Below are 26901 nucleotides of genomic sequence, written 5' to 3'. Positions count from 1 at the left end.
GAGCTGACCTGAGGGTGTGCCCATGGCTTAGGCCTGGAAAGGAATTTGTATTTAATAACTGCAAAAATACACTTGCACTTCATTATGTCTTTAAGACAGCAAAATTGGGAATGTGCTGTTTGAAGCTGTACAAGACTTTAGAAACCAGACAGTCAAAGAACATATTACTCTGCTGGGTACCTGAAACCTTCACTGATTCTGCTTATCCCACTCCCTTGGCCTGGATATTCTGCACCCCTGTTTTAGCCTCTCTGGATACAGTTCCTGGGGTGCTCCCTCCCCCATGTCCCTAATTTAAAGGGCTGCTGGATCTCTGCTTCACCCCCCACCTGGGCCAGTCAGTGTTTGCTGATGACTCAAGTAGTTTATAAACAGTGAGATTTATTATACAAAGCACAAATTTAGGTTAACACAGTCTCAGCCTTTTAAATACTTACAACCCTGTCCAGTTTTCTGGACTAATTTTTGCAGAGCAGCAGAGCCCTGTGAGCAGGTCAGTGATAAAATCTGTGTTAATCAGCACTGACCCTGCAGTCTGTGCTCCAGGCTGGAATTCAGCTGGAGGTCAGTTGGACAAGAGGTCATTGAGGCAGCAGCCAGTCTGAGGGTCCTTCAGCAGGGAGTTCACCACGTCATAGAACTTGTGCTCGTAGGCCAGCCTGTAGTAGGTGTAGATGTCCTCACAGTGGGTGAGGAACCTCTTCAGGTTCCTCAGGGCAGCATCAGCAGAGGTTTGACCCTGCTGTTGTTTGACCCTGCAACAGTTGAACGTGGATCTGAGAACAGAATCTTCCCCAGGCCCCTGAGACTTTTGACCTGGGCTTGCAAGAACAACAGTTTTAACAAGAGGTTGTACTCAAATGTACTGCATTTGAATCTCCTTGTTTATTTGCTCTGATTCAATGTAAATATTTGCTCTGCCCAGCCCTGAGCTCCCTCCTTGTCCAGCTCAAGGACAAGGCTTCATCAGAGCGACTTCCACGCTGTGCTCAGGAACCAAACCTAGCACCAAATCCTTCCCTGGGAGGGTGGGCAGGCCCTGGCACAGCTGTGGCTGCCCCTGGGTCTCTGGCAGTGTCCAAGGACAGGCTGGGCAGGGGAAGGTGTCCCTGCCCTGGCAGGGTGGCACTGGATGGGATTTAAGGTCCCTTCCCACTCAAACCATTCTGGAATTCTATCTCGAGTCCCTTGTATGAGGCCTTACCCTGTAACAGTTGAAGAGTTTAACCCTTTCCTCCTGCCCCAGCTGCAGCTTTCCCCCAGAAGCTCACTCACTTCTTGGCCACCTCCTCGAACAGGCCGGGCCGCAGCAGCCGCTGCTGCTTGAACTCTTCCAGGTACACAAAGTCCCCCCTGGTGATCACCTGCTGGAACAGAACCTCAGCCCAGTCCGGCAGGAACTCGTAGGCTTCGGCCACGATGGCTGCCTGCAGGGAGAGCAGAGCAGGAGCAGGATCAGGGATTGCACAGAACATTCCAGGGAAACAAATACAGCTGTGAAATACAGGGGAACGAAGCACTGAGCAACCTTCCTCAGCCCCTGACCAGGGACACCTTCCATCATCCCACATTACTCCAAGCCCCATCCAGCCTAGTCTTGGGCACTACCAGAGATCCAGGGGCAGCCACAGCTGCTCTGGGCACCCCGTGCCAGGGACTGCCCACCCTCCCAGGACCAATTCCTTCCCAGTATCCCATCCAGCCCTGTCCTCTGGCAGTGGGAAGCCATTCCCTGGATCCTGTCCCTCCTCCCATGGGATACAAGGTCAGGGTAAAAGTCACAGGACCCAGAGGGCAGGAGAAGGAGCTGAGCACTGAGGCCCTGCAGTGCCCGAGTCATTCCCCATTCAAGAGAAGGAGCCCAGGGGAGCCCAGCTCACCTGGTAGAACCTGGGCAAGGCCAGGATGGCCCCAGGCAGGTCCTGCCTGCCCAGGTTGATGATCCTGGTGCTCTGGCCCGAGCCCAGGAAGTGCAGCTGCAGCGTGATGAGCCGGGTCAGGCGGCGGCAGCGCAGAGCCTGCCGCACACACGAGTCCTGCAAGGGAGCCTGAGTGAGTCCTGCAAGGGAGCCTGAGTGAGTCCTGCAAGGGAGCCTGAGTCCTGCAAGGGAGCCTGAGGGAGTCCTGCAACAAGAGCCTGAGTCCTGCAAGGGAGCCTGAGGGAGTCCTGCAAGGGAGCCTGAGGGAGTCCTGCAAGGGAGCCTGAGGGAGTCCTGCAAGGGAGCCTGAGGGAGTCCTGCAAGGGAGCCTGAGGGAGTCCTGCAAGGGAGCCTGAGTGAGCCCTGCAAGGGAGCCTGAGGGAGTCCTGCAAGGGAGCCTGAGGGCTCCCAGGGGAACTGGGAACATCCCTGAGAGCAGCTCGGAGCTCTGCAGTGACTCAGAGCACTGCAGCTGCACATTCATCACACCCCATGAGTGTTGAACAAAGCTCTGCTCCCACCAACACTTCCATCATCATTACACTTGGGTTTAAATACTTCATTTGTTCTAGCCTTGCTAATTAAGCTCATGGTCCCTGCTCTGGCAGCGAGGAACCCACCTGCAACCCCAGGGGTTAAAGCCTGAGCAGGGGCCAGCAGAGCACACTCAGGTACAGCCATGCTACTGGTGTTACTGGGCTGCAGAGACACAGATCCCTTCTGCACTGGGCCAGGACCCTGCACACCATCCCCAGGGCAGCTCTGTGTGTTCTCCCAGCCCAGCCCACTCCTCGTGTGCTCCCAATGCTGCCCCCAAGTCATTCCATTCCATCTCACTTTACCTTGGAGTAACTTTCTGCTGCATCAATGAAGAGAGTCAGAGCTTTCAGCAGCAGCTTCTTTAAATTTGCAACATCCTGAAGAGACTCCTCTGAAACAGGAAAAACGAAGGAATAACCAATTATAAAGGTGACAAAGTAAGTTACAAAATTCCCTCCCGATGCCAAATTTGTCCCTGGTGTTGTCTCAACAAACTAAACCAAACTTTATGTATTAAAAAAGCAGGAAGGAACACTGCCTGTTCAGTTAATGCAGCAAAGCTCTGCTGGAGCCTGGTTGAGTGATTGGAGACTGGAAGGAAACCCCAACCACACATTTGTGGCAGATGCCAGCACTGACCATCGCCAGATCCACTCAGAAATCCTCTGGCACAGCTCCTGGTGTCGCTGCTCTCCCAGCACTGCTGCAGAGCTCACCCCGTGGGTGTCACACACACACAGACACCAACCCCAGCCCTTCCCAGAACCCCTGCACACCCACTGTGCCACAGGAAACCTGCCTGTGTGTGAACCTGCTCCACAGGGGCACCACGGGAACGCTGCATCAGCAGGGAGCCCCAAATGCCACCCGAAAGCTGAGCCCCTGCTCAGAAAGCACCCGGGGGCTGCTCAGGGCAGGAGCCTCCCCGCAGGCTGTGGCAGCTCCAGGACACACGGACACACACACAGAGAAGCTCCGGGACAGACAGACAGACACACAGAGCAGCTCCGGGACACGCAGACACTCACACAGAGCAGCTCTGGGACAGACAGACAGACACACAGAGCAGCTCTGGGACACGCAGACACTCACACAGAGCAGCTCTGGGACAGACAGACAGACACACAGAGCAGCTCCGGGACACACAGACACTCACACAGAGCAGCTCCGGGACACGCAGACACTCACACAGAGCAGCTCCGGGACAGACAGACAGACACACAGAGCAGCTCCGGGACACACAGACACTCACACAGAGCAGCTCCGGGACAGACAGACAGACACACAGAGCAGCTCCGGGACAGACAGACACTCACACAGAGCAGCTCCGGGACAGACAGACAGACACACACACACACAGAGCAGCTCCCCCTCCCAGCCCCGCTCACCCCAGGGCCGGCACTCGATGAGTTTGAGCTGGGTGGAGGCAGCAGCCTCGTGGTTGTGGCCGATGTCCCTGCACATGCTGAAGCACAGGGCGATCATGTTGTGCTTCTCGCTGTCCCCGGGCCGGCAGCGCTTGGTGTAGTCCAGCAGCGCCGCCTTCAGCGTGCCGCTCTGCACACAGCCACCCTGAGCCGCGGCGCCTCCCGCCCCTTCCCCAGGTCACCAGCCCACCCCAAAACCCCACAGCAGCCCTGTGAAAACCCACCCGCTGCGCGTTTCCTTACGTGCAAACGTCTAAGGTGACATTTCTTTATGACTTACTTAAATAAGGCCGCGGATATTTATGATTTTTAAAACAGCCCCCCCCCCCATTAAACTTTAACTGCAAATAAAGGCAAAGCAGGACTCTGACAAATGAAAACTCTGACAGTGCCAAGTTTAAGTTTCAACGCTGCTCTTGTTGTAGCCCTGCACTAATTAGGAAAAAACAAACTGGTTCGACTAAAAAGGGAATAAACCCCAGCATTAACTTATTTCTATCAAAGCTGACTCTCGGTTCCGGCACTCAGGAAATGAAATGCCCAGACAGTTTCACCCTGTGCAAGCAGCAGTTTCTGATGCAGCCACACAATTCCCTGCACGTTTGTCCCTCACGTACCTGGTCCAGTTTCTTCCTCATGAGCACCTCGAAGTAGTGTTTGTGGTGCAGCAGCTCGAAGATGTAAGTCATCTCGTTGTACCTGCCAATACCTGTGAGCAGGCGCACCTGGGGACAGCCAGGGCACTCAGGGACTGCAGCCAGCCCTGCCAGGGCAGCACAGAGCTGGGGGACTCCCAGCCAGCCCAAACTGCTGCTCCTCCACACTGAGGTGGAAGGGCACAGTTTGATCACTGTTCATAAAAACAGCAGTGAAGGTTTTAGCACTGCCACCAGTCCACTGGGCACGTCCCACGCTCCAGGAGCTCCTCCAGGGCACGAATTCAGGATGGCCAGGAGCCCCAGGGGCACAGAGCAGCACATTTCCAAAGCAGCTGAATCAGCCCTGGGCAACCCCCAGCCCCCCAAACACCCAAACACCCACCCCCCCAGCCCCCCAAACACCCACCCCCCCAACCCCACAAACACTCACCCCCAGCCCCCCAAACACCCAAACACCCACCCCCCCAGCCCCCCAAACACCCCCCCCCCCCAGCCCCACAAACACCCACACCCCCCCAGCCCCACAAACACTCCCCCCCAGCCCCACAAACACCCACCCCCAGCCCCACAAACACTCACCACCAGCCCCACAAACACCCACCCCCAGCCCCACAAACACCCACCCCCAGCCCCACAAACACCCACCCCCAGCCCCACAAACACCCACCCCCAGCCCCACAAACACTCACCACCAGCCCATACTCCTCCCTGGGAGCCAGGTGCTCCTCGGTGAGCAGCCGAGCTGCCTGCAGCACTCGAGTGATCCCCTCCATGTGACACGTCAGGCTGAAGCAGCTGTGGGCCAGGATCAGCAGCTCTGTAACTGAAGAGCAGAAAAATCCTGGTGTTTCACTTAAAGGGCTGAGGAAGTGAATTATTGCCTGTCTCCAGAAGAGAGAACACAAAGCACAGAACTTCCAGCCTCCTCCAGCAAGAGCTGACAAAATGTCGTGGTTCAGCATGGCTCGGCTTTTAGTTAAAGAGAAAAATCTATCATGACAGAAATGACTCTCTGTGAAGACACACAGATGTGTAACACATCATCACTGCACTGCCTGCCAGCTCTGCATGTGGAAAAGGAAGGGCACGACATTTGCTTTTGGGTGTGAAAAATTCAGTCTCTGAGTGCGATGAATATGAACAAAGTCACAATGCCCCCACCAAGACAGCTCAGGTCACTCCCTGACTACATTTCCCACCTCTTGCTTAGCACAAAAATCTGAATTTTCTTTGGAAAATTAACCCTTAAGAAACACCTTTATTTATTTGCCATTTACTCACTGCACGACAGCTCCCCACAGGGGACAGAGGAGATTTTATCCAGCAACTTCATCCCAACCAAGGTGTGGTCCTGGCACAGCTTGGCAAGCTGCAGCAGTGCCTGGCTCTCCACTGCAGGGTTCCAAACCTGCTTCTGCCCTGTGGCCAGAGAGAATCATGTCACCACTGCTAATTGTGCAGAGAACTCCTGTTAATTTATCATTAATTTTAAAACTCCAAACAAACCAATCTGACATCATCCAGACTGGCTGAGGACGTGGGACTACAATCTTAAAGACTTAAAACACTTAAGGGTGTTGTTAATTAAATTTAACAATCAGAAAATACTTTCTTGCCAGTTCAAACCAATAAAATCCTACTGGACAACCATACAGCTGCACCTCATTTCCCAAAAGAAAACAGAAAGGGAAAAGCCTTTTGTCATACTTTACACAGGGAAATGCACATGATATTCCCAAATCAGATGATGTGGGGCAGCAAAGACCACAGTTAAAAAATCCTTTTAAAAAAATATTAAATTTATCTCCATAAAAATACACCCTTAAGTACTGCAACACCACACTGAGCACAGGAATAACTAAAAATGAACATTTGTACAGAACTTTACGTAAAGACGACAATGCTCACAGAGCAGAGCTGCCCAGACACCCCTGGCTGTGCTGAGCCCTCAGAGAGTGAGTGCAGGGGATTTGGGGGACACAAAGAGACCCCCAGACACCAAACCCAGCCTTGTTGTCTCCATCTCCCTGTGCAGAGCCCAAACCCCCAGCACAGCCCAGTGTGTCCCCACCTTTTCCCTGTGCAGACACCAAACCCCCAGCACAAACCTTTGCCCTGGGCTGAGGCCAGCAGCTCCTGGGTGATCTGCTGTGCCAGCAGTGGGGCCACAGTGGCAGGGGTCAGTCCCTGGCAGGTGATGAAGGCCTGAGCCCTGCGGCCACGCTCCGGCCCCTGCCGGGCCAGGATGGCCCCCAGCACCTCCTGGGGCTCCCGTGCTGACACCTCCCCAAAGGAGCAGCCCAGTTCCTGCAGGAGCACCCAAAATCACCCAAAATCCCAATCACAGCATCCCTGACACCTCCCCAAAGGAGCAGCCCAGTTCCTGCAGGAGCACCCAAAATCACCCAAAATCCCAATCACAGCATCCCTGACACCTCCCCAGAGGAGCAGCCCAGCTCCTGCAGGAGCACCCAAAATCCCAGTCAGAGCACCAAAATCCCAGTCAGAGCACCCAAAATCCCAGTCAGAGCACCAAAATCCCAGTCAGAGCACCCAAAATCCCAGTCAGAGCACCCAAAATCCCAGTCAGAGCACCCAAAATCCCAGTCAGAGCACCCAAAATCCCAGTCAGAGCACCCAAAATCCCAGTCAGAGCACCCAAAATCCCAGTCAGAGCACCCAAAATCCCAGTCAGAGCACCCAAAATCCCAGTCAGAGCACCCAAAATCCCAGTCAGAGCACCCAAAATCCCAGTCAGAACATCCCTGACCCCTCCCTGGAGGAGCAGCCCAGTCCCTGGGCTCACCTTGGCCAGCTCGTAGAGGCACAGCACCTGCCTGCAGTAGCCCCTGCCATGGACACATTCCTCTGCCAGAGCCTTCAGTGCTGCCACCACATCATCATCCTCACAGCCCAGGGGGGTCCAGTCCTCCAGGCTGGATGCTAGGAACAAAAAAATATCAATTCCTATCTTGTAAAGGCAAGACAACTCCCTGACACCCGGGCAAGGCTCCCAAAATCTGCAATTCCATTTGAAAAACTGAGCTCTTGACACTTGCGGTTTTTTTAAATGTTACATTCATTTTGGGGTACAAACAATGTAACAGCACACAAATATCCTCGATAATATCTCAGACATAAAATTTCTGAGATATATTTCTCAGATGTAAAATTTTCTGATATAAAAAAGCGTAAGACTGAATAAGGGCTCTGCAGCCTTCCTGATGGATTAGGATTCATTTATGCCCTTGTGTGTCTATTCAGCTTTACACATCAGTATTAGAATGGGATGTTCCAGCTGAAACTCACTCAGATTTCACAGACATGCAGAGAACTTTACAGACAAACATTCCCAGCCTCAGCCTTGCTATTAAACAAGAAACACTAAATCCTTCATAATGCACAGAGGAGTCAGAAAAATATATGAATTAAAGCATTTCCTTGCTTCAGCTAAAAAAAAAAATATATATAAATATTGGCTGAGTGTGTTTTCTAAAAGCAGGAACAGGGTAAAGCCCAGTGCTGCTTTACTGGGCCAGAATTGAGAGCTAAACCAAACGAAAGGCTCAGGATCCTTGCACACAGAGCACCCAGCCTGGAGCACACACTGCAGGGCTTCCAACACCTTCCACCAGAGCATTCCTGCAGCAGGGACAGAAAGCAAGAGCTGGATTTGCGCAGGGGTTTCGGGGAGATGCAGGGAGACAGGAAAGGCAGTGCAGTCCCAGCACCGAGCAGGGAGCCAGGAGTCGCTCACCGCTGGCTCTGGCCGTCCCCGCTCCGGCCTCCAGCACAGCCTGCACCTCGGGCTGCAGCTGCTCCAGCCCGGCCTCCCCCGAGGCCAGGGCCCTGCAGTGCAGCACCAGGGACACGTCCCTGTGCCACAGCTGGAAGTAGTGGCAGGCCCGGGCGGCCTCGTGCACGCTGCCCTCGTCCAGCAGGGTCCCCACCAGCGCGGCCAGCGCCGCCCGCTGCGCGTCCCCCAGCGCCTGCCGGGGCTCCCCGGCAGCCAGAGCCTCCGGCCTGCAGAGCCCGGCCGTGTTCAGGGCCGGCAGCTTGGCAAAGGAGAACAGCTGAGCCAGGCTGCTGAAGGACAGCTCCCTGCCCAGCCGGGCAGGGCCGGGACTCGGGCTCTGCCCCGAGCCCTCGGCCTCCAGCACTCGCTGCGTGATGCGGCACAGCCAGATCTGCTTCTCCACCTCCTCCAGCTCCTGCACGGCCACCTCGGGCTCCTTGGCCAGCCAGTGCCCGGCCAAGGTGAGCAGCAGCTGTCTTTCCATGCTGCTGGTTGTCTTCTCCTGCCCAGAGGACTCCCACACGTGGTTGGCCTGGTGGAGGAAGAACCTGGCTGCGGCTCGGCTGCAGATGCAATGTTTAGTGAAGGTGTCGTTGCACTTCTTCCAGAACTCGGCTCTTGTCTGGGTTTGATGCCACTGTTCAGTGTCTCTTAAATGATGTAGGTCTCTTAGAACCTGTAAAATCCACAGAAGCTTATCACAATTATCTCTCCAAGAAAGAAAACTGATTCATACAGGATGGCCAGCACTGGCTTTAGGTTAAGTGCCCCGGTATGCAACAAGTCACAGAACTGGTTTGGGTTGGAAGGGACCTGAAAGGGAACTGTCCATTCCACCCCTTGACGGACAAACCCATCTGTTTTTCTCCCCAAATAAAGCTGATTGCATACAAATAAAAACAGTAAGAGAGTAAGGACAGTGGGTCCTGTACCCTGCAGCTCAGCCCTTACAGCCAGAGTGCTTTTGGTGTGCCGACATTTAAAATGAATTCTTTAACTAACAATTAATGTTTCAGGAAGGCAGAGAAGTTGCATCCTCAATCCTGGCAGCAGCAGGAAGAGGTGACTGTCACCAAGTGCACTGTACCTCGTGTGTGACAACGCTGTCCACGGGCAGCTCAGCCAGGGCCGCCACCTCCCGAGCCAGGCTGAACATTCCCTTCTCCTGCAGCTGCTCCAGGATGGAGCTGCACTCCTCCTGGAACGCCTCCAGGCTGCAGGAGCTCAGGATGGAGCTGCTGATTGGGATGGAGGAGTCCCTCAGGGCCTCACTGAGGGCACAGAGTCTCTTCACGTAGGGGCCTGGGGTAAAGAGAACAAAGAGCTCAGGAGAGCTGGGTCTGAACCCCAGGCAAGGCTGAGCTTCCCTCGGGAGTCAGCCCTGCCAGAGGGGTTGGGATTCCCCCTGTGCTCACCATCCAGCAGGAGGTTCTCTGCTGCAGCAAAGAGCTGCAGGAGCTTCCCCAGCTCATACTGAGTGTGGCACTGCTGCAGCATCAGCTGCAGGAGGAACAACGCCTGCGACTCCAGCCACGGCAGCGGCGCCTCGGGGGCTGCTCCTGCAGCTGCCAGCTGTGGGATGAAGGGGTTCAGGGTCAGGGGCCCCTTTTCTTGCAGGTGAGTTGTGCATTTGGGTGGGAACAGGGATGGAAGGTGCAGCAGCTCTGTGCCCCCTCAGGGAACCAGGAGCTGCCACTCCCCAGGTGTGCTGGACCTGGATGTGGAACCCAGCAGGGTGAGCATCAGCTCCTGCTGATGGCCAAGGGACATGGGAGGGGTGATGGATCAGCAATGGGCAGACAGGATTAACTGTTGGACAAACAGTCCCTGACACTGCTGGATCTGCTGGTGAAGGGGAAGGGAACTGAGCTGCCCGAGCCTGAAAACCACTCCTGACAGGGAGTCAGGAGCACACCAGGGAATCAGAAAACTGTGATGGAAAGGATTGCTAAAACACCTGCATTGAGGGACAAGGAGCAGTCTGTGAAAACTGCTAAATCCTGGCAATGACATTCAGAGAAAATTGATTTCCTTACTTGGGTGAGGCTTTCCTGAAATTTGTCCAGCTTGGTTTTAGCTTCGTTGTACTTTTTACAGTTCATGCACAGCTCATACATCTCCAGGATGTGCAGCAAAGGGGAATCCTTCAAGAAACAAAAACAGATGGTAATAAATTCCCTAAAGTACCTCAACAAATAAATCATACTTTAAAAAAATCATCTATTATTTTGTTCAATAAGTGCAGAATGTCTTCTTCAGCAGCAGAACAATGAAGTCTTAATTTATTAAAATTGCATGGAAGATTGAAGTAGGATCTACAGATCTGTGATAATTGGCAGAACTTCCAATTTGACTGGGAATTTCAGTGGATAGCCAGGTTATCCTTGGCACGAAACAAGACAGAGAGGGATTTACAGCCCCAGAAGGTGTGTGACATCAAATATACTCCTGAAACCACATTCCCTCACCTTTAAAAAGAGCTGGAAGCCATTGAGAAGTGTTTTACTCTTTTGCTTCCTCAGTAAGACTTTCCAGATGACAGCAAGGTCCTGCAGGTCCCACTGGGGACTCTCTGGCCAGCTCGGGGTGTGGGCAGTTACCTCAGCCCTGGTGGCATCATCCACAGAAGTGATGATCCAAACACAGAGGCAGGAGATGAGGTTTGCATCCTGCAAATGCCATGAGGATGGGTTTATAAGCTTGGTGAAAGGGTCACACTGTGCACAGCTACCACAGAAACACAAAAGCAGGTTTAACAGGACCAGGCACAGCCACCAGCTGCCATTTCTTATTTCCTAAGAACCAAAGAAGTGCAGACTCACAGGGCAGCAGGCTGCCAGCACACTGAGGATGGGGGCATGTGCCCTGAGCCCTTCAGCCAGCAGGAAGCAGCAGGGGCTGGGGCTCTCCTGGCACTGCAGCAGGATCTGGAACAGGCTCCCTGCACGGGCCCTGCCAGCAGCACCAGGCTCAGCACTCTGGAACCTCCCCAGGGCCAGCAGCAGGTGATCCTGTACCACGGCAGGGAAATCCTGCAGGAGGGGAATGACCTGGTGGGAAAACAGAACCAAAACCTTGTGAGGCACAGGGAGGAGAGGGCAGGAGGATGGAAGCACTGAATACACAAAACACTCTTCAAATTCAGTTTTTAGAACAACTTTGGAGACCTAGAGAGGAAAAAGTGTTCTATAAGTGTGAATTATTCTAATGAAAAGATTGAAGCTCATCCTTTTCCACACAGCTCAAATGTCTCCTGGACAGCCTCAGTTCTGTTCTCTCTTGTAGTGCAGCAGCAGAGCATGAAAAGGGTCTACTTGGGTGCTTTACAGATCATCTTATCTGGAATTACCCAGTTAGCTTGCTCACAATGGCTTTTCCCAATTGCTTCTGTTAAGAGTATTTTATTAATTTTAAAAATCACATTCAAAATCAAAGGTGGAAAAATTGGATTCTCAAAAGTTTAAGTATCTTTACCAAAATACCAAATTGAGTTTTGAAAGGAATGATGAATGGCTTTATTATAACTTGCACTGAACATCTGGCAACTCTTCCATTAAAAAAAAAAAAATCAGTAAGTACTTGAGTTTAAATTAAATTTACAAGTGTGGCTGTGAGGGAAGGGCTATCACAGCCCAAGGGAGAGAACCCAAACCAAGGAACTGCTGAGGCTCCTGTTGTCTCCACACTGGGACATTCTCTGGCTACAAGACTCAGTTTGATGCACAGACAGCTCACCTGGGCTGGCTGGTGGCCGTAGAGCTGGGCCTGGATGAGGAACTGCAGCCACTCGTTGGATTTGGCACATTCCCTCAGGAAGGACGTGCTCAGCTCCAGGTTATGGAGCTGGCAGAACTGCATCACCAAGGCCCACTGCCTTCTGGAGTCACTGCACGTCCTGCATGGAATTCAGAGAGCTACAGATGCAGTGAATGCAATATTTGCAGCAGATGTTCAGGTGTGAGGTGACCCTGGGAGCCAGATCCCCTGCGTGCAGCCAGCAGCTGCTCCCTGCAGCCAGCTCACAGCCCCTGGGAGTCTCCACCAAGGCAGGCACTGTCCAGTCCTGCCCTCTCTGGTATTATCTGACACACAAATAACCAAAGTCAGTGCCCAGCCTCCATTTCCCAGACAACCCCTCAAAAACCAGGCTGCTCTCACCTCTTTATTCCTTGCTGCTCAATGGCATCCCAGAAAGCCTCTTCCAAGGAGGTCAGAACTGCTGCTGCTGCTGCTTTCTCACCATCAGCCAACTTTGTTAACTTCTCGACTGTTTAAAAGAAGACATTCCTGAGCTGCTATTTGGGATCAGAGCCAGGGCAGCATTTCCAAGAGCACCAGAAGCTCCCTAAGCTGGGAAAGCAGACACCTGTGGCCCTGGAGTTAGAAATTCAACTTTCTGAAGTTATTTCTAGGATAAATTTCATTTCCCTGCAGGTGTAAGACACTAACTGTAAGGCAAACAGGAAGGAGAAAGAAGATTTGGCAACGGGCTTTGTTTATCTCTCTGTAGCATTATTACAACTGACACTCACTAATATCAGCCTTAGGCAGATGCTGGACAGCATCTGTTAGATCCTGATAGAGGCTGTATCAGCCTTCCTGCCTTGCTTGACACAACGGCATCAAAACGCACCTTCACAATTAGTAAAAAAAGCAGGAACAAAAGAACAACAAAGCGCTCAGATGCTTTCACTGGCCTGCTGAGCCACCGGGCAGCATCACGGCACGCCTCCCCAGAAACGCACGGCACCCGTTCCCCCTTACCCAGGGAGTCCCCGTGGAGAGAGGCCTCGCCGCCGGTGCCGCGGCTGGAAATCCTGCGGGCAGCTCGCAGATCCACGCGCAGCCGGCGGCTGTCGAGCCCCAGCAGCTCCAGGAAGCAAACGCAGGCTGCGGCCACCGAGGGGACACCGGGGGAGCACAGAGCCAGAGCCCGAGCCTCCCGAGCTGCCTGCTGGATCCTGCAAGCGGCAACGCACAGGGCTCGCTTGTGCCGTGCCCGGCACCGGCGCTCCCCGGGCCCTCGGAGCCATCGGCGCCAAAGGCAACCGCGAGCCTAAAGCTCCTTGCTTCCAGAAAAAAGGAAACGCGGGCGTGAGAACGAAGGCTCACGCGTGATGACAGCAGTTTGCAATTTAACGCGTTCGCCAGAAATTAAACTGGAATCTTAGCGGAACAAAAGCAAGTGGAATTGGTATTGTAATTACTAAAACTCCCCCTCAGCAGCCTTTGCAGAGTTCACAATCCGCTGCGGCACCAGGAACCCGAGTCTGACCCGCACACGGTGCTAAGAGAAAAATGCACCCAAAGGGTTTTTCCACAGCAGACGCTGAAATAATCCTGTCTCCCTGACTGTCTGTTAAGCATGACTTCACCCTACGTTCATGTTTCCCTTTTTATCCCAGTTTTACACAACTTTTGTCCCAGTTTACACAAGAGAAACCCATTCTGTGGGGAAATGATGGAGAGAAACAAACAGTGACTAATACACAAACCAGACACTCCAGAAACAAAGAGATTTCTTCCAATTCCCACACTAAACAGCAAATTTCATGTATTTAAGCAAGATGTGCCACTTGACTGTACCCTTCTGAACACCTTATTTTGAAGCTTCAGCCAGAACACTTAATTCCAGCAACCTCCAGTGTATTTTTTGCCTTGCTAATTAAACTAGTGTTATCACTAGGAAATGTCAAAGAAAAGGAGCATCATTTTCCTAAGAAGTCATCTAGGGGCTCAGGTTCCTAAAAGAAGAGCCCACCCACGTTTGACCTGACTGGAATATTTTCCTTGCTTCCCTCGTGGGGATTTTATTGAGGCAATTCCTCAATTATGTCTGGGGCTAAGTTTCTAAACTTTCAACCAGGCCTGAACCTTACACTAGATTCTAGGGATTTTTAATCTCTTAAGGCACTTAAAGCATATTCTTACTTACTTAAAACTAAGACTAATACTTCTACTTTATATCTATGTGACTCAGTAATTAAAGCTTACACTTCTACCTCATGTCTGTGTGGCTTAATATATTTTAACTTCCCTAAAAGGCTTTAATTCAACCCAAATCGAGCTCACCTCCTGTCAGGCGATATTTGATTTCTAACCCTGAGGACACCCCCAATTTCACTGCTCAGCACCCTGTGCTGCTGGGGAGGATGGATCCCCTCCCAGGGCCACTTCTGGCCCTGCTCACACACTCACAGCTGCCTGGGGGTTTTGCTCCTGGCCAGCTGCTGCCCCAGGAAGGTGCCGAAGGCGAAGGCGGGGCGGCCGTGGTGCAGGTAGAACAGGAAATCCAACCTCTCCTGCACGGCGTGGCTGCTCACCAGCTCGGGGCTGGAGAAGTGGGGCAGCTCACTCCAGGCATCTGGGAACAAGAGAGCAGCACTGTCAGTGAGGCACAGCTCAGTCCCACGTCAGGAACAGCCTGCAGCTGCAGGACACGAGGAGAGAACCAAACGCGGCTCCTCCGCTCCAAGTCAGACCCTGGCACGTCCAAAAGCATGCTGGAATCCCACTCCTCAATGGAAAAGCAGAGCTCTGCATCCCCTCAGCTTGCTTTTCAAAGAAAACACTGGTTTTCTAGCTTATAAATATAAAAAGTTCTGCCTGTGAAGAGCTTACTGCAAAAATCTAGAATACCAGTTCAAACCCCAATTTCAGTGAATTACACTTATTTTTCTTGGGAAAAAAAAACAGCTTTTGAGTAAATTCATCCATCCATCTGACAAATAATTACCCTGGAACATATTTTATTTTAGGTGCTCAAGCCAGGAAAGCATGTAAACCTTGCCAAGGGACATACCTGACATAGCAAGAGTGTTTGCTGACTGCCAGCCAAACAATTTCGTGGGATCAAAGGGCATTAATGACTGAAAGATCAGAAAGAAAATATATTGAGGAGCTTAAGAATTTCAAGTCACTGTCCTGTAACTCTCAATTTCTAATTCTCTTACCGTTACCAACACTTTAAAATTTAAATGTTGTGATTTCTGCAATATTAAACACCCTGCCCACTGCAGGAATATCCCTCCCCGACACTGCAGCCCTGCAGACTCACAGGGTACAGAGGCCACCAGAAAAAACGGTTCAGGATGAAGCTGTGAACTTCAGCTCCACAGAAACAATCCCTGGCCCCCACCCCCAGGCTTTAGCTGCAAACAAACTTCTCTTCCCTTGTGTCCTGCCAAAAGCACTTTGTGTACCTGCAGAAGGTGGTATAGAGAGATGTCAGGAGGCAAAATTCCATGAGCAGTGCAGGAGGGAAACAGAGCAGCCTTGAGCTTGGGGTAAGGGGTCAAGGCCATTTTTAAGAGCTGTGGATCAACTTTCTTTAGAGGTTTTTCTGCATCTTCGTTCTGAAGGACCTACGTTGCAAGCAAGCAAAATTAATTAGGAGGAAACTGCATTCAATAACAAAACAATTTTGGGCTGTGCCCATCTACCTCAGGGGAATTTGACATGCAGTGACAACATAAAAAGCATCAGCTCTTTTCCTGTAAAATGCTTTTAAGTTGCATCAGACCCATCCTCCCCAGCACCTGATGCTCCAGGATGTGCAGTGGATCAAGACACTCTGGTCATCCCCTCTGGCTCAGGGGGCATTTTTCTATCAGAGCCATGAGTGCAGGACAGGGGAGCAGCAGGGCAGGGGGATCAGTGGGGGGGGGTCAGGAGCCCCAGGCAGTACCTGGTCGATGCCCCCAGGCCCATAGACTGTGGTGGCCAGGGCCAGCAGGGTCCTGCCCTCCAGCAGGATGCTGCTCACACCCCCCTGGCTGCTGGGGATCAGCATCTGAGCATTGGCCAGACTGGCCTGGAAAATCATCTTGGGATCTTCAAAGGAAACAAAAGTGATGTTTAATTCCAAAAACCAGTATCAAATCATCAATCACACACTACAGCTGTCCTCTGACTGTGAAAAAGGCTGAATTTTCTAATTTCTGTTGTCCATACTGGTTTTCCTCACTTTGCCTATAAACACAGATAAGATGAGCTAAGGTTTAGCAAGCTTTCCCTGTTCAAACTACAGCTCTTCCTGCACACATTGACTGGGGTTGAGCCCCACAGCTCAGCACTGGAGTGGTTCAATTCTTTCCTATACTGATCATGCTTTCTAAAAAAAGCTTCACTTGGGATTATTTTTGGCTTTTGTTAATGCATGACTCTGCAGAGGATGAAATACTTAAAAAGTGCAATGAGTTAGGGGCACCAGTTCTATAAAGCAAGAAAGCAAACACATAATCCAGGGGCAGAGGAATCAAAGTGCACCATAGGGACTAAAGGAAGGTTTAATTTTAATTGGATGTGTATTTTCTTATGAATTCTCCTTCTGCTCAGCCTGCTGGGAATGCAATTGAACTGGAGCTAACGATGATTATACACAAATTCTCATTTCTGTGCAGTCTCCAGATTTCAGAGATGAGGAGGTGATGGACAGGGAGGTGATTGGCCATGGCCAGAGGGTTTGCAGCAGAGCAGAGGTTTAATGCAGCTGTGCCAAACCCCGGGTTAGGGCAGAAACATCTGGAGTGAGATTCCTACCTCGGGGATTGCTGGCAACCCCTCGGCACTGCACAAGGAACTCAAACCAGGGATGGGCTTCGTGCAGCTCCTTCTTATCCAGGATAGGGCAGCTTGAAGGGGTCAGACTGGAAATAAATGAGCAGCAGAGTGAAAATGCAGGATTGGGAACCACTGATGTAACACAGCACTAAAGATCTGGAGCATCCCATGGGTGTTAATGCCAAATACAAGTGGTTAGACAAACAACCAGAAAATTATATACTGGCTTTTTTTTTCTGGTCCACTTCTACATTCCTCGTAATTCCAGTGTTAGTTAGAATATCTGAGCTCTAACTCCAGTCTAACAAGTATCCATTAAGTGGGGAGTATTCATATAGCTCCAATTCCTAGCACTGTTCCCATCTTCAAATCCCAACTAACCCTAGTTTAGGTGGAAACCTGCAATTTCCTTATCTGTGAACATATCAGGAGTCAACTCACATTGTGCTTAAGAAAGTTTCTGAATTCTGTAAATTCTGAGTTTCTGAAGAGCAACTTGTCTTGGCTCATTTAGGATTGCACTGCTTACAGTATTACACCAACTACACCTGTAATTGTTTCCTTGCATGACTGACACAAAAATTAAGACAATCTGATAAAGCTTCAAAATACAGCTTAAAATCTCACACACTATCACAGAGTTTCTGTTAAATGACACTGCCAGGGCTGAGGAAAACTCTCCCCACCAACTGCTCAAATTGTGCTTCCTTGTTTAAATCTGGGATCTCTCGTGGGACTTGAGGGATGGGAAGCAATCCTACCTGTAATAGTCCAGGTAAGTGTACAGCAGGTACTGCAGGCTGTGCTCCAGGCAGTGGAGGACAAACTGGCCATGGAAGTCCAGGCCACTGGCAGTGCTGTATTTTGGAACAGGGTGAGGATTCTGCAGGACACCCCCCAGGCACGACAACCTCTGGAGCAGGAGCTCAAAATCTTCCAGCTCAGAACGGACAAAAATTCCCTTTCTGTCAGGAAAAAAAGCACAGACTGATCACACAGCTCTCTCTGACAAGTTCTGCTGGGTGTTCTCAGCTCAGCATCAGAGCAGACCTTTCCCTCTCAGGGATGAATTCCCTACTGAGGCAAACACAGCGTGCCACAATCCATCTGCCTGTGCCCCAAGAACACTGTGGCCACTCCAGATCACTGTCCACTGAGGAGTGAACAGTGAGATGCTCAGAATCTCCTCCCTTGCAGTAAAGTGGCTCTCAGGAATATAGTATTGTAATAATATAATATCATAATATAACCACTGGCAAACATCCAAGGGATGAGGGAGGAGTGCTCCTGCTCTCATGGCTCTTACTGTTTTCAGATAACTGAAAGCAGAAGACTAAAATCACATTTATCAATGGATTTGTGCTGTTTCCAAAAAGAGCAGAATAAAAATTAGTATGTATCAAGGATTTTATTTCTGATTTTGGCTTCCCACAGAAAGGAGAGAGAGCGTGAAGCCTTGGGGGCCCTACCTGGCCAGCTTGTTCAGGATGTCCTGTCTCATGTAGGTGCTGCACAGAGTGCTCCTGTCAACGATGTCAGGGCTCAGGGGGGGCCAGGCAGCCTGGCCACACAGAGCCTGGCTGGGCTCTGACTCCTCAATCCAGGAACAAATACTGACCCAGTCATGCTGGGCTGTCAGGTGCATCCAGAGAACCTCAGGACTGCAGCTCTTGAGTTCTGTGTTTCAGAAAGGCAAAGGGATGAAAGCAGCACACACAAACATCTCTGAAGGAAATGCTGGTATTTTCTTACACAGAATCATGGAATGGTTTGGGCTGGGACCTTAAAGGGCATCCAGTTCTTTGGGCAGGGACACCTTTCACTATCCCAGGGTGCTCCAAGCCCCTTCCAACTTGGCCTTGGACACTTCCAGGGATCCAGGGGCAGCCACAGCTGCTCTAGGCACCCTGTGCCAGGGCCTGCCCACCCTGCCAGCCAGGAATTCCTTCCCAGTATCCCACCTCACCCTCCTCTCCGGCAGTGGGAGCCATTCAATCTGTCCTGTCCTTCCAGGTACCTGTTTTTAATGAACAGTCACCAATACAATGCTGAGATCAAGGATACTGTTCCAGCTCTTGGAGCTTCATGTGGGCAGAGCTGGAAGGGATTCTCCAGTGCAGGGAGTGGGACAGGACATGGCACGGGGTGGCATTCCCATATGGCCATGCCTCAGGCAAGCCCCTTCCAGCTACTTCCAAACCCTCCTCTACAGGAAGGGCCCAGATCCAGGATGGCACAGGATGAAACCCATCATTACCCACTTCCACTGATAATAAAAAACAAGTGACCTCTGGGACTGTGCCCACACCACTCCCACATAGCAGCTCTAAGCTGTGCCAAAGAGATCCCAATTCCCAGCTGAAGCCCTCAGTCCCACAATACTTGCCTTGGCGTGGTTTCATGGGGAGCAGAATCATCTCCTGCACCAGCTCATCCCACCAGTGAGCCCAGTTCAGCATCACCCTGAGGCTCCTGCTGCAGCCCAGCTGCACCAGCACTGCCTGCTGCCTGCACAGGTGCTGCTCCCTCCTGCAGCTGCTGAAACTGCAACGGGCTGGGGTCAGCCTGGCTCAGCAGAGCCCAGCCCAACCAACAGCAGCAAAGTTCCCAGCCTGGGACTGCCAGAGGGACTGACTCGAGCTCGAGGTTTGAGAACTAAAGATCTGCCTTGTTTTACCAAAGCTGACATAATAAATTATGAGGATCATAACAGTTTTATCATTATTTAACTGTAAAGTGATTTTTCTAGGTTATTTAGTTTGCTGTATTATGGACATCATAGATCAAAACCAGAGCAAACATCAGAACAGGAACAGCTGAGCAGTAATTGTAATATTATCATTAAAAATGCTTCATTTGAAGCAGCAGAGCTCTGTCACCCTCACAATAGTTTGTCGTGACTCACACAACAGTTTATCACGAGAGAACATGACAGCAACTGCTACATTAATGAGAAAATGGCTCAGTCCCCACACTGGCTGTTATTTCTGCAAATGAAGTCCAGTGTGAAATTAATGAAATTAAAAACTGTATTAGTGCAGTAAATCTCAGAGAATGCAGAATCCAGCACATTTAAAATCCTATTAATGCTATTAATTAATAACTAAAAGTAATAATCCAAATTACCTGGGAAAACACTGAGTCTCTTTATTTTCCTGGAAGGACTCTGAGTAGAAGCTTTCAACCTGATGCACAAAGTCTATCATTTTCTTCTCTTTTTCAGAAAAATAATTTTCTTCTTGTAAGACTTTCACCTTTAATTCAAATTAAAGAGTTACCTCCAATTGCTGAAATATTACCTCCAACTGCCCCCAAATTCTTATCTATCTTTAATATATTCAAGTTGCAAATGATCCTGCAAATGCAAACAAGTAAACAAGTGTAGGAAAAAAAAATGCTGAAGCAGAGGGCAATGCATTTAAATGACAGGAGGACTCCAGACAGTAAAAACCAGAACAAATAAATGACATTTTGGCAGGTGATGGAGGTACCAGCCCAGCCTCTGCTCTGCAGTCCAGCTCCACACTGGGGCTTCCCTCAGCACAGACACAGCACAAACACCTCAGGGCTTAGCCCTGGGCCAGAGCAGCCTCTGCTGCACTCACCAAGAGCTCCCTGACGTGTCTGTCCTTGGTGTGGAAGCAGATCTTGTGCAATTCCCGATTCACATCCAAGCCCTGGCACAAAGAAGACACTCGCTGTTAAATGTGCCCACAGAATTCACTGAAAAAGTCCAATCCAGAATAAACACAGCTGCTTTCCTTCCAAAGCACACCAAGGCTTGTGACAGCGCCTGATGTCCCCAGCACTGGGGGACAAACCCTGGGACACCTCCCCAGGCAGAGCCACCCTCGCTCAGCTGGCCAGCACCTCTCCAAACAAGTCCATTTTCACTGCAATTCCAGCTGTTTCTGCTGCAACCAACACATCCCCAGGAGCCCCAAAAGGTGTCCAAATCCCAAAGCTGGGTGCAGATGCCCTGACCTCCTCTCACCATGTTCCTCAGCAGCTCTGAGGCCTCCCTGGTGCTGCCCTTCAGCAGACAGTCATAGGCCAGGTTCAAACCTGTCTGCAGGAACTCCTGCAGGCTCTCTGCAGGATGCTGGTGCCTTCTGAAGAAGATCTGGGCCTCTGGTATTTTGTTGCGTAGGATGGCTTCAGCAATGACTTCCTAAAGGGAAAAACAAGGAACACACTGATCTGTATCACCCCATGTTGATTTTCTTCCTCTGTACTTTAAGATATTTCCACATAAATAATCTCTTTATATAAACTTCATCACAGTAGTAAGAACTGGGTGACTCATTTTCACCTCTGGTGTCAGTTTTTCCCATTCTTGGCTCTCTTCTATCTCAGGCAGGTCTTCATCCAGGTCAGCTCCTGTGGGCCCTGGAGTCACTGGGGGGCGAGGATACTTCCTCAGGAATTTTCTCAGTTTAATGATGTAATCAGTTAAAATATCTGCAGCCTTCTGCAGGAACTCGTCAGGTTCTGCCAAAAGCATCCAAGACATCAGTTAAATGGGAATGGACAGGATTTTAATGTTCAGCACTGCTCAGTGAATGAACGTGCTGATCAATAAACAGAAATCATTCCCTCAGAGGGAAGAGCACATCAGCCCTGTCCCCTGCACAGGCAGAGACAGCCCAGCACTCCCAGCACCCTGCCAGGGGACAACCACAGCCCCACAGAGCTCCCTGCCCTCACTGAGGGATTTTCCTGTCCAGGGACCACTAAAGGAGAACTGAAATCTTGCATTAATCCAACCAATTATTAGTCAGATAACTCCAATCTAAAGCACAGGGATTAACATCTCTCTAAATTCTAGTATTTTTATGTTAATTCTAGTCTAATGAAAGCTTTTAATTAACAGAATTAGCTGTTCTTACTTAAGTGATGACACATTCCTAAGTATGACACAGCAGGAGTGACCTTACCCTCTGTGTGCACAAAGATTTCCTCCAGCTGCCTGGTGAGGAAAGTCAGGGTGAGGTTCAGGAGCTGCTCAGAGAACTGTTTGCTGTGAGGCTCCAGATCATTGTCTTGGATTGCTGAGCACAGCAAGTTTAAAGCTGGCCTGAGCTCCTCCAGATCTGCAATGGTTCCAGAAACAGTTCACACATCTGCATCCCACACACAGCCACAGGGACACAGGGAAGGAAAGAAAACTCTGTGCAGCTGCAGGTTCTTCACTTACTTCTCAGGTAAGACTGGGAGGAACCATCCCCAGAGTGCTCAGGCCCAGGGCAGGGTGCAGACAGACTGAAAACACTTTCTTTGCTCTTCAGAAACAAGTCCACTGTGTCCAGCTGGTGATTTTCCAAACCTGCCTGGACAAACACAAAACAGAACAATTAAGCATGGATTCTAAACCCATACACTGTGCACTTCTGCTGGGATTCTTACTCCATACTCAGAGACAGACCACACAGGCAGAAACCAGCAGGGATTTAAACTCTGAGTGCAGCACCTGCAGCCTGAAATAAAACAGTGACCTGGACAGGTCTGCTCAAACCTGCCAGGCTCTGCTCAAACCCTGCCCTGGATCTTCACACACAAAATGTTATTGCAGCAATATGAATTAACTGCTACGAGGATGAGGACTCTGGATAAGTTTACAGTAATTTTATAAGAACAGCAAAATAAACCCAGTTCCAATGATTTATTTTCATACTTAGCACTTTACAAGAGGATAAAAACTGCAGCATTAACTGGCAAAATTGCTTCTGGGTCCAATTAAGAGGGAATTTTGAGCATTGCTTTAGTGTCTTTTATTTTACTAACGTGCATTCACTTTGCTGCTGTATTTCTTCCTTTGGGCTACTCATCACTGAGTTTTACTGTTTATTTAATAACTACACCACTTCCTTTTGCCCCTAGGTTTGAGGCACGCTTTTAATTGTGTCTAAACCCACACTGGCACTACTAAACTGCATGCAATACTTGGAAACACAGAGTTTATTACTTGCAAGACTTGAGGCAGCTTTCCTCACCTCGAGGGCATGGATGGGAATGGAGCACCTCTCCCACCCATTGAGGTGACACACGGAATCCACGACCCCGGCACTGCCAAACATCATCAGCCTGCTCAGAAACTCCTCCTGGCTTAGACCAAACAGGACCAGGGACAGACCACGCTCTGAAAGACACAACCAAATAATCAAAGGTAGAGCAGCCACTTCTTGGGCAGCAGCATTTCTACCCACTGCTGCTTCCAAAAGAGTGAGGCAAAGCTGCAGCGGCTCCATTTGGATTTCACCCGAGCAGGAACGCGATGGAAGTCACCCAAAAGGAGCCAGGTAGAACACTCCAAGCCCCTGCAGCAGCTGTCTCAAGGCAGTTTATGAGCCCTCACCTGTCAGCAGCAGACACAGTGGCACCTGTGCACTGCACTCCACATAGACACTGCTTCTGCCAAAGTGGGAACACGTCACGTCCTGCGACTCAAAATCCCAGAGCGCCAGGGACAGCCCCGTGTCCTGTGCCAGCACCACAAACACAGCTGTAGCTCCAGTCACCAGTTTACACTCCACTTTCACCATTTCCTGGGGTGCTCCCACGGGGATTTGTGCCCACTGCTGTCCTGCATCCCCAGGGGCTGCACCCTGGCCCTGGAGTGCTCGGGAAGCTGCCCACGTAGCAGCCCGGGGAACAAAGGCCACCAGCTTCTCTGGATCCTCACAGACTTCAGCATCGTGATCTTCAAGATGGGTAAAGAACTGATACCAAGGCAAATTCAAGTCGTTCACCAAATCTGGAGAAGCTGGTGTTCTTCTTCTCCTCACTCTGTCCCACAGTGAGGACAAATGTGCCTTCCAGGACCTGCAGAGGGGACAGAGGTACCTGTAACACCCACCAGCTGTGATTCCAAGAACAAGGCAGGTAAAGCTTTCTCAGTTAAATAAAATGTACTTTAAGCTTATAAAATCCAACCAGCATCCTGCATTTTAACCTTATCATGGCCTCTGCACTTGCATTTAAATACTCCCTGCAGCCAAGCTGAGTGATCACAGCTGCATCAGCTGAAAACTTCCATGTTGAGCATTTTTAGCAAAACGTTTTCTTCTCCTCACAGAAAATGCCCCATCAATTAAAAAACAGTAGAACAGAATTAATTCCAGAACTGAATCTTTCTTATCTGTGCATCAAGTTATAACTAACGTGCTTTTAGTATCAATGCTCTAAGATTTACAGGTAACCCCCAAGCAGCAATTCCTGTTTGCAAGCTGCTCAACGCTGTACAAAAAACTTGGCCACCCTAAATTCAAAAGATTTACAGCAGAATGGGCTGATTTCACCTGTCAGAGCTACAACTGAAAGCACAAAGCAGCAGTTTATTAAGAGTGATCCAAAGGAGGCAAAGCCCAGCCTGTGTCAGGAGGTTCTTCCCTTCTGTACCTGTCTGTGCGGAAAGGAAGCGACAGCAGCTCCATGCTGTGCTCAGAACTGGCCAGCTCATCCTCATCCAGGCCCTCTGGAGGCTCCACTGGGAGATTTTCAGGATTTCTCTTACAGAGCAAATGCTCAGGGAACTGTCTGTGAAGAAATAAACAGGAAATTTCACCCTGCTCAGATGATTTAAGATGTTTTTTCACGTTTAATTCCTGCAGGAGCTCTTGGTGCAGTTTTCTCTCAGGGTAACAGGTGAGCCATCAAAACCTGATGGTCTTTCCTTTGAGGTGGACACCACCTCTTAATTATCACCTGGTCCTAATTTATCAAGCTAAATCAGCACAGCTGTATCAGTTGAGTTTGATAATTCCATACCCCACAGTATTTCTAAAAGGTGTTACCACCCAGCCCTGGCACTGAGAGCACCTAATCTTCCTGAAAAAAATATGAAGGGCAAGACAAAGTTGACCTACTTGTTAACAATATATATAATATATATTAAAAAAAAAAGAGATGTTACAGATACAGTTCCTGTTGTGAAAGTGACAGAGATTAAATTAGAGCAGACAATGAAAGGACCACCTTTAAACAAAGAGGAGATTTCTGCTGTAGCACAGAACTCAGAATGAAAAGCTGCCAATGAGAACAGACTAAGACTGGGGAGCTGGGAGGGTCAGTTCAGCCCAAAGGCCTGCCCTGGGAGCTGTACCTGAAGTAGGTGTTGAGCTGCACAGCCAGGGCACGGTGGCTGCTGGTGGTCACCACGGCTGTGCTGAGGTCAGGGGACACTGCCAGGCCAGCCAGGGGGGACACAGGGGCTGGGCCCTGCCCCTGCCCAGCTCCCAGGGCTACGCTGACCTTCCCTAAGGCGGCACCATCAGAGCAGTCCAGTATGTCTGCAAACAGCATCAAGGAAAAGCCCAGGCCCAGCAGTGCCCAACAGAGGAGTTACACACCAGGGGAAGGTGGTGAATTGTGGCTCCAAGAGGAGGGAAAGGCAACCTGACTTTATTGTACTTTAATGTACAGAGAGGATGAGCAGGAACAGGTTAAATCCAGGTGGAACTGACAGGTCTGAGCCCATCCCAACACACAAACCTGCCTCCCAGGCTGACTGCCTGCAGATCATTTGTTTGAATTAAGCAATGAGGTGACAGTAGAAGGCAGCCTGCTGTCCACAGAGGCATGAATCAAACCCATTAAGGAAACCAATTAATCCAGTGGGAAACAGATCTGCAGTGGGGTGCTGGAAAATCCTGGATACGCAACTATGGCATTTCACTAACCAGGATTTGCCTACACAACCTTCTTTGCAGGCATCACTTCAACATCTTTAAAGACATTTCTGCTCAGCCCTGACAGCAAAGAAAAGCCACTTTGCTCTTCCAGATGATTTTCCCTGATGTCTCCTGCAAAGGATACAAATCCAGCCAGCACTGTCCAACAGGAACAGGATCCCCCTGCAGAAGTGGGAGTCTCTTATTCTCCCCACAGCTTCTGGAGGCAGAGCCAGGGGGAAGCAGTCACAGTTCTCTAGGGGTGAGTCTTCCCCAGCAAAGGTCAGGTGCACAAGGATAAGCTGGTTGAGCAGAAGTTTGCATTTGTTGTTTCCAAAAGACAGAATCTTCACAGAGAAAATTGAAGGCAGACCTATAAATTTAAAGACAATTAAATTTTAGATTACAGCCAGCCGGGGCTTTTGATTTATAAAGGAATCCCAGGAAAATGACAGCTCAAATCCACTGCCCCAGTTACGACCCTAACAGAAGGTGGGATTAGGAGTTGGGGTGGTTGGTTTGAAATCTCACTTTCTGTGCCAGAGGCAATAACTCTACAACAATTTCCCAGCAGTTTTTATGTGGCTTTTTCAGTGGATAATACTATGAAGAACATAAGAAATCAGCACAAAATAGGATTTCAATCAGCACTGAGAAGAAAAGCTACAGACTTTGTAAATAAAATATTTTAGGAAGGGAGACTGTTTAAGAACATGTAAAACACCAAAGGTTCATTCTAACTACACACTATGTTTGCTAATCATAAAATACAAGGTTAAATGTTTAATTAGTGTTTGCAGGGTTATTGATGAGCCCTGTCTCTCTTTCCTTCCCATCAGTCCCAATATTAAAGTTAAAATTTGAGACAGTAGGGTTGCATATATTTTATTAAAATCCATTTTTTAAATTCATATCACTCAAACATGACCCTACAGGAGTTTAATTATTTCTAACAATGTCACCTTGGAATATAGAAATGTCCCCATTATTTTCCAAGCCCATGAATCCTGCTGAACATATTGGATCAGTGTGGAGGGACCTGAAATTCTCTGGTGCTCAATCCCATCAGGAGCAGCAGAACCAGACCTGCAATATTTCACGCATGCAACACGTTGGAATTTACTCACTTATGTTTTTAGCTTCAAGGAGCTTTTTAAGTGTCTCTTCCTTACATCTGTGCAGGAACTTTGGGTTGTGTTTTCCATCTTCCACACTGAATTCATAGACAAACAGGTCATGGCTTTGACCAAGAGCCAGGAGTTTTGTCTTGTTTGATTGCAAACCATTATCTCCTGTGCTGTCCCACATGAAACTGAAGAGAAAACGTTC

General features: G+C 49.9%; 1 protein-coding gene across 2 annotated transcripts; it reads right to left on the bottom strand.

The window, feature by feature from the left end:
• Positions 1–361: 361 nt before the first annotated feature.
• SPG11 (SPG11 vesicle trafficking associated, spatacsin) lies at positions 362–26901 on the bottom strand. 2 transcript variants are annotated; one of them, XM_062501405.1, is made up of 39 exons: positions 26700–26901; positions 25718–25945; positions 25005–25191; positions 24302–24439; positions 23259–23725; positions 22897–23042; positions 22101–22233; positions 21841–21996; positions 21216–21394; positions 20898–21074; positions 20509–20580; positions 20030–20157; positions 19290–19447; positions 18373–18580; positions 17665–17868; positions 16883–16989; positions 16029–16174; positions 15544–15705; positions 15144–15210; positions 14540–14705; positions 13106–13302; positions 12500–12608; positions 12077–12236; positions 11164–11391; positions 10810–11010; positions 10378–10485; positions 9757–9913; positions 9429–9643; positions 8303–9017; positions 7352–7488; positions 6654–6852; positions 5827–5964; positions 5235–5368; positions 4504–4611; positions 3848–4016; positions 2762–2850; positions 1881–2036; positions 1276–1427; positions 362–755 (listed from the first exon to the last, which is right to left on the bottom strand). In XM_062501405.1, the coding sequence occupies exons 1-39, from the start codon at positions 26878–26880 to the stop codon at positions 566–568; spliced, it is 6972 nt and encodes a 2323-aa protein (XP_062357389.1). In that variant the 5' UTR covers positions 26881–26901; the 3' UTR covers positions 362–565. The 2 variants fall into 2 exon arrangements, with proteins under 2 accessions (XP_062357389.1, XP_062357390.1); XM_062501406.1 differs by lacking the exon at positions 11164–11391.

The sequence above is a fragment of the Cinclus cinclus genome, chromosome 13, assembly GCF_963662255.1.
Source record: "Cinclus cinclus chromosome 13, bCinCin1.1, whole genome shotgun sequence".
Lineage (NCBI taxonomy): Eukaryota > Metazoa > Chordata > Aves > Passeriformes > Cinclidae > Cinclus > Cinclus cinclus.
Note: the sequence above shows the minus strand (reverse complement) of the source record. Positions and strands in the feature narration are given on the sequence as shown.

Bases quoted from the DNA above. Each gene is read 5' to 3' on its own strand.
- SPG11 (XM_062501405.1), bottom strand. From the start codon at position 26,880: ATGTGGGACAGCACAGGAGATAATGGTTTGCAATCAAACAAGACAAAA. The intron at 9,018-9,428 runs GTACAGTGCACT...TGGATTTTACAG, and splicing joins ACAGCGTTGTCACACACGAG to GTTCTAAGAGACCTACATCA. The intron at 1,428-1,880 runs GTGAGCTGGGCT...CTCTCCCTGCAG, and splicing joins CCTTGCCCAGGTTCTACCAG to GCAGCCATCGTGGCCGAAGC.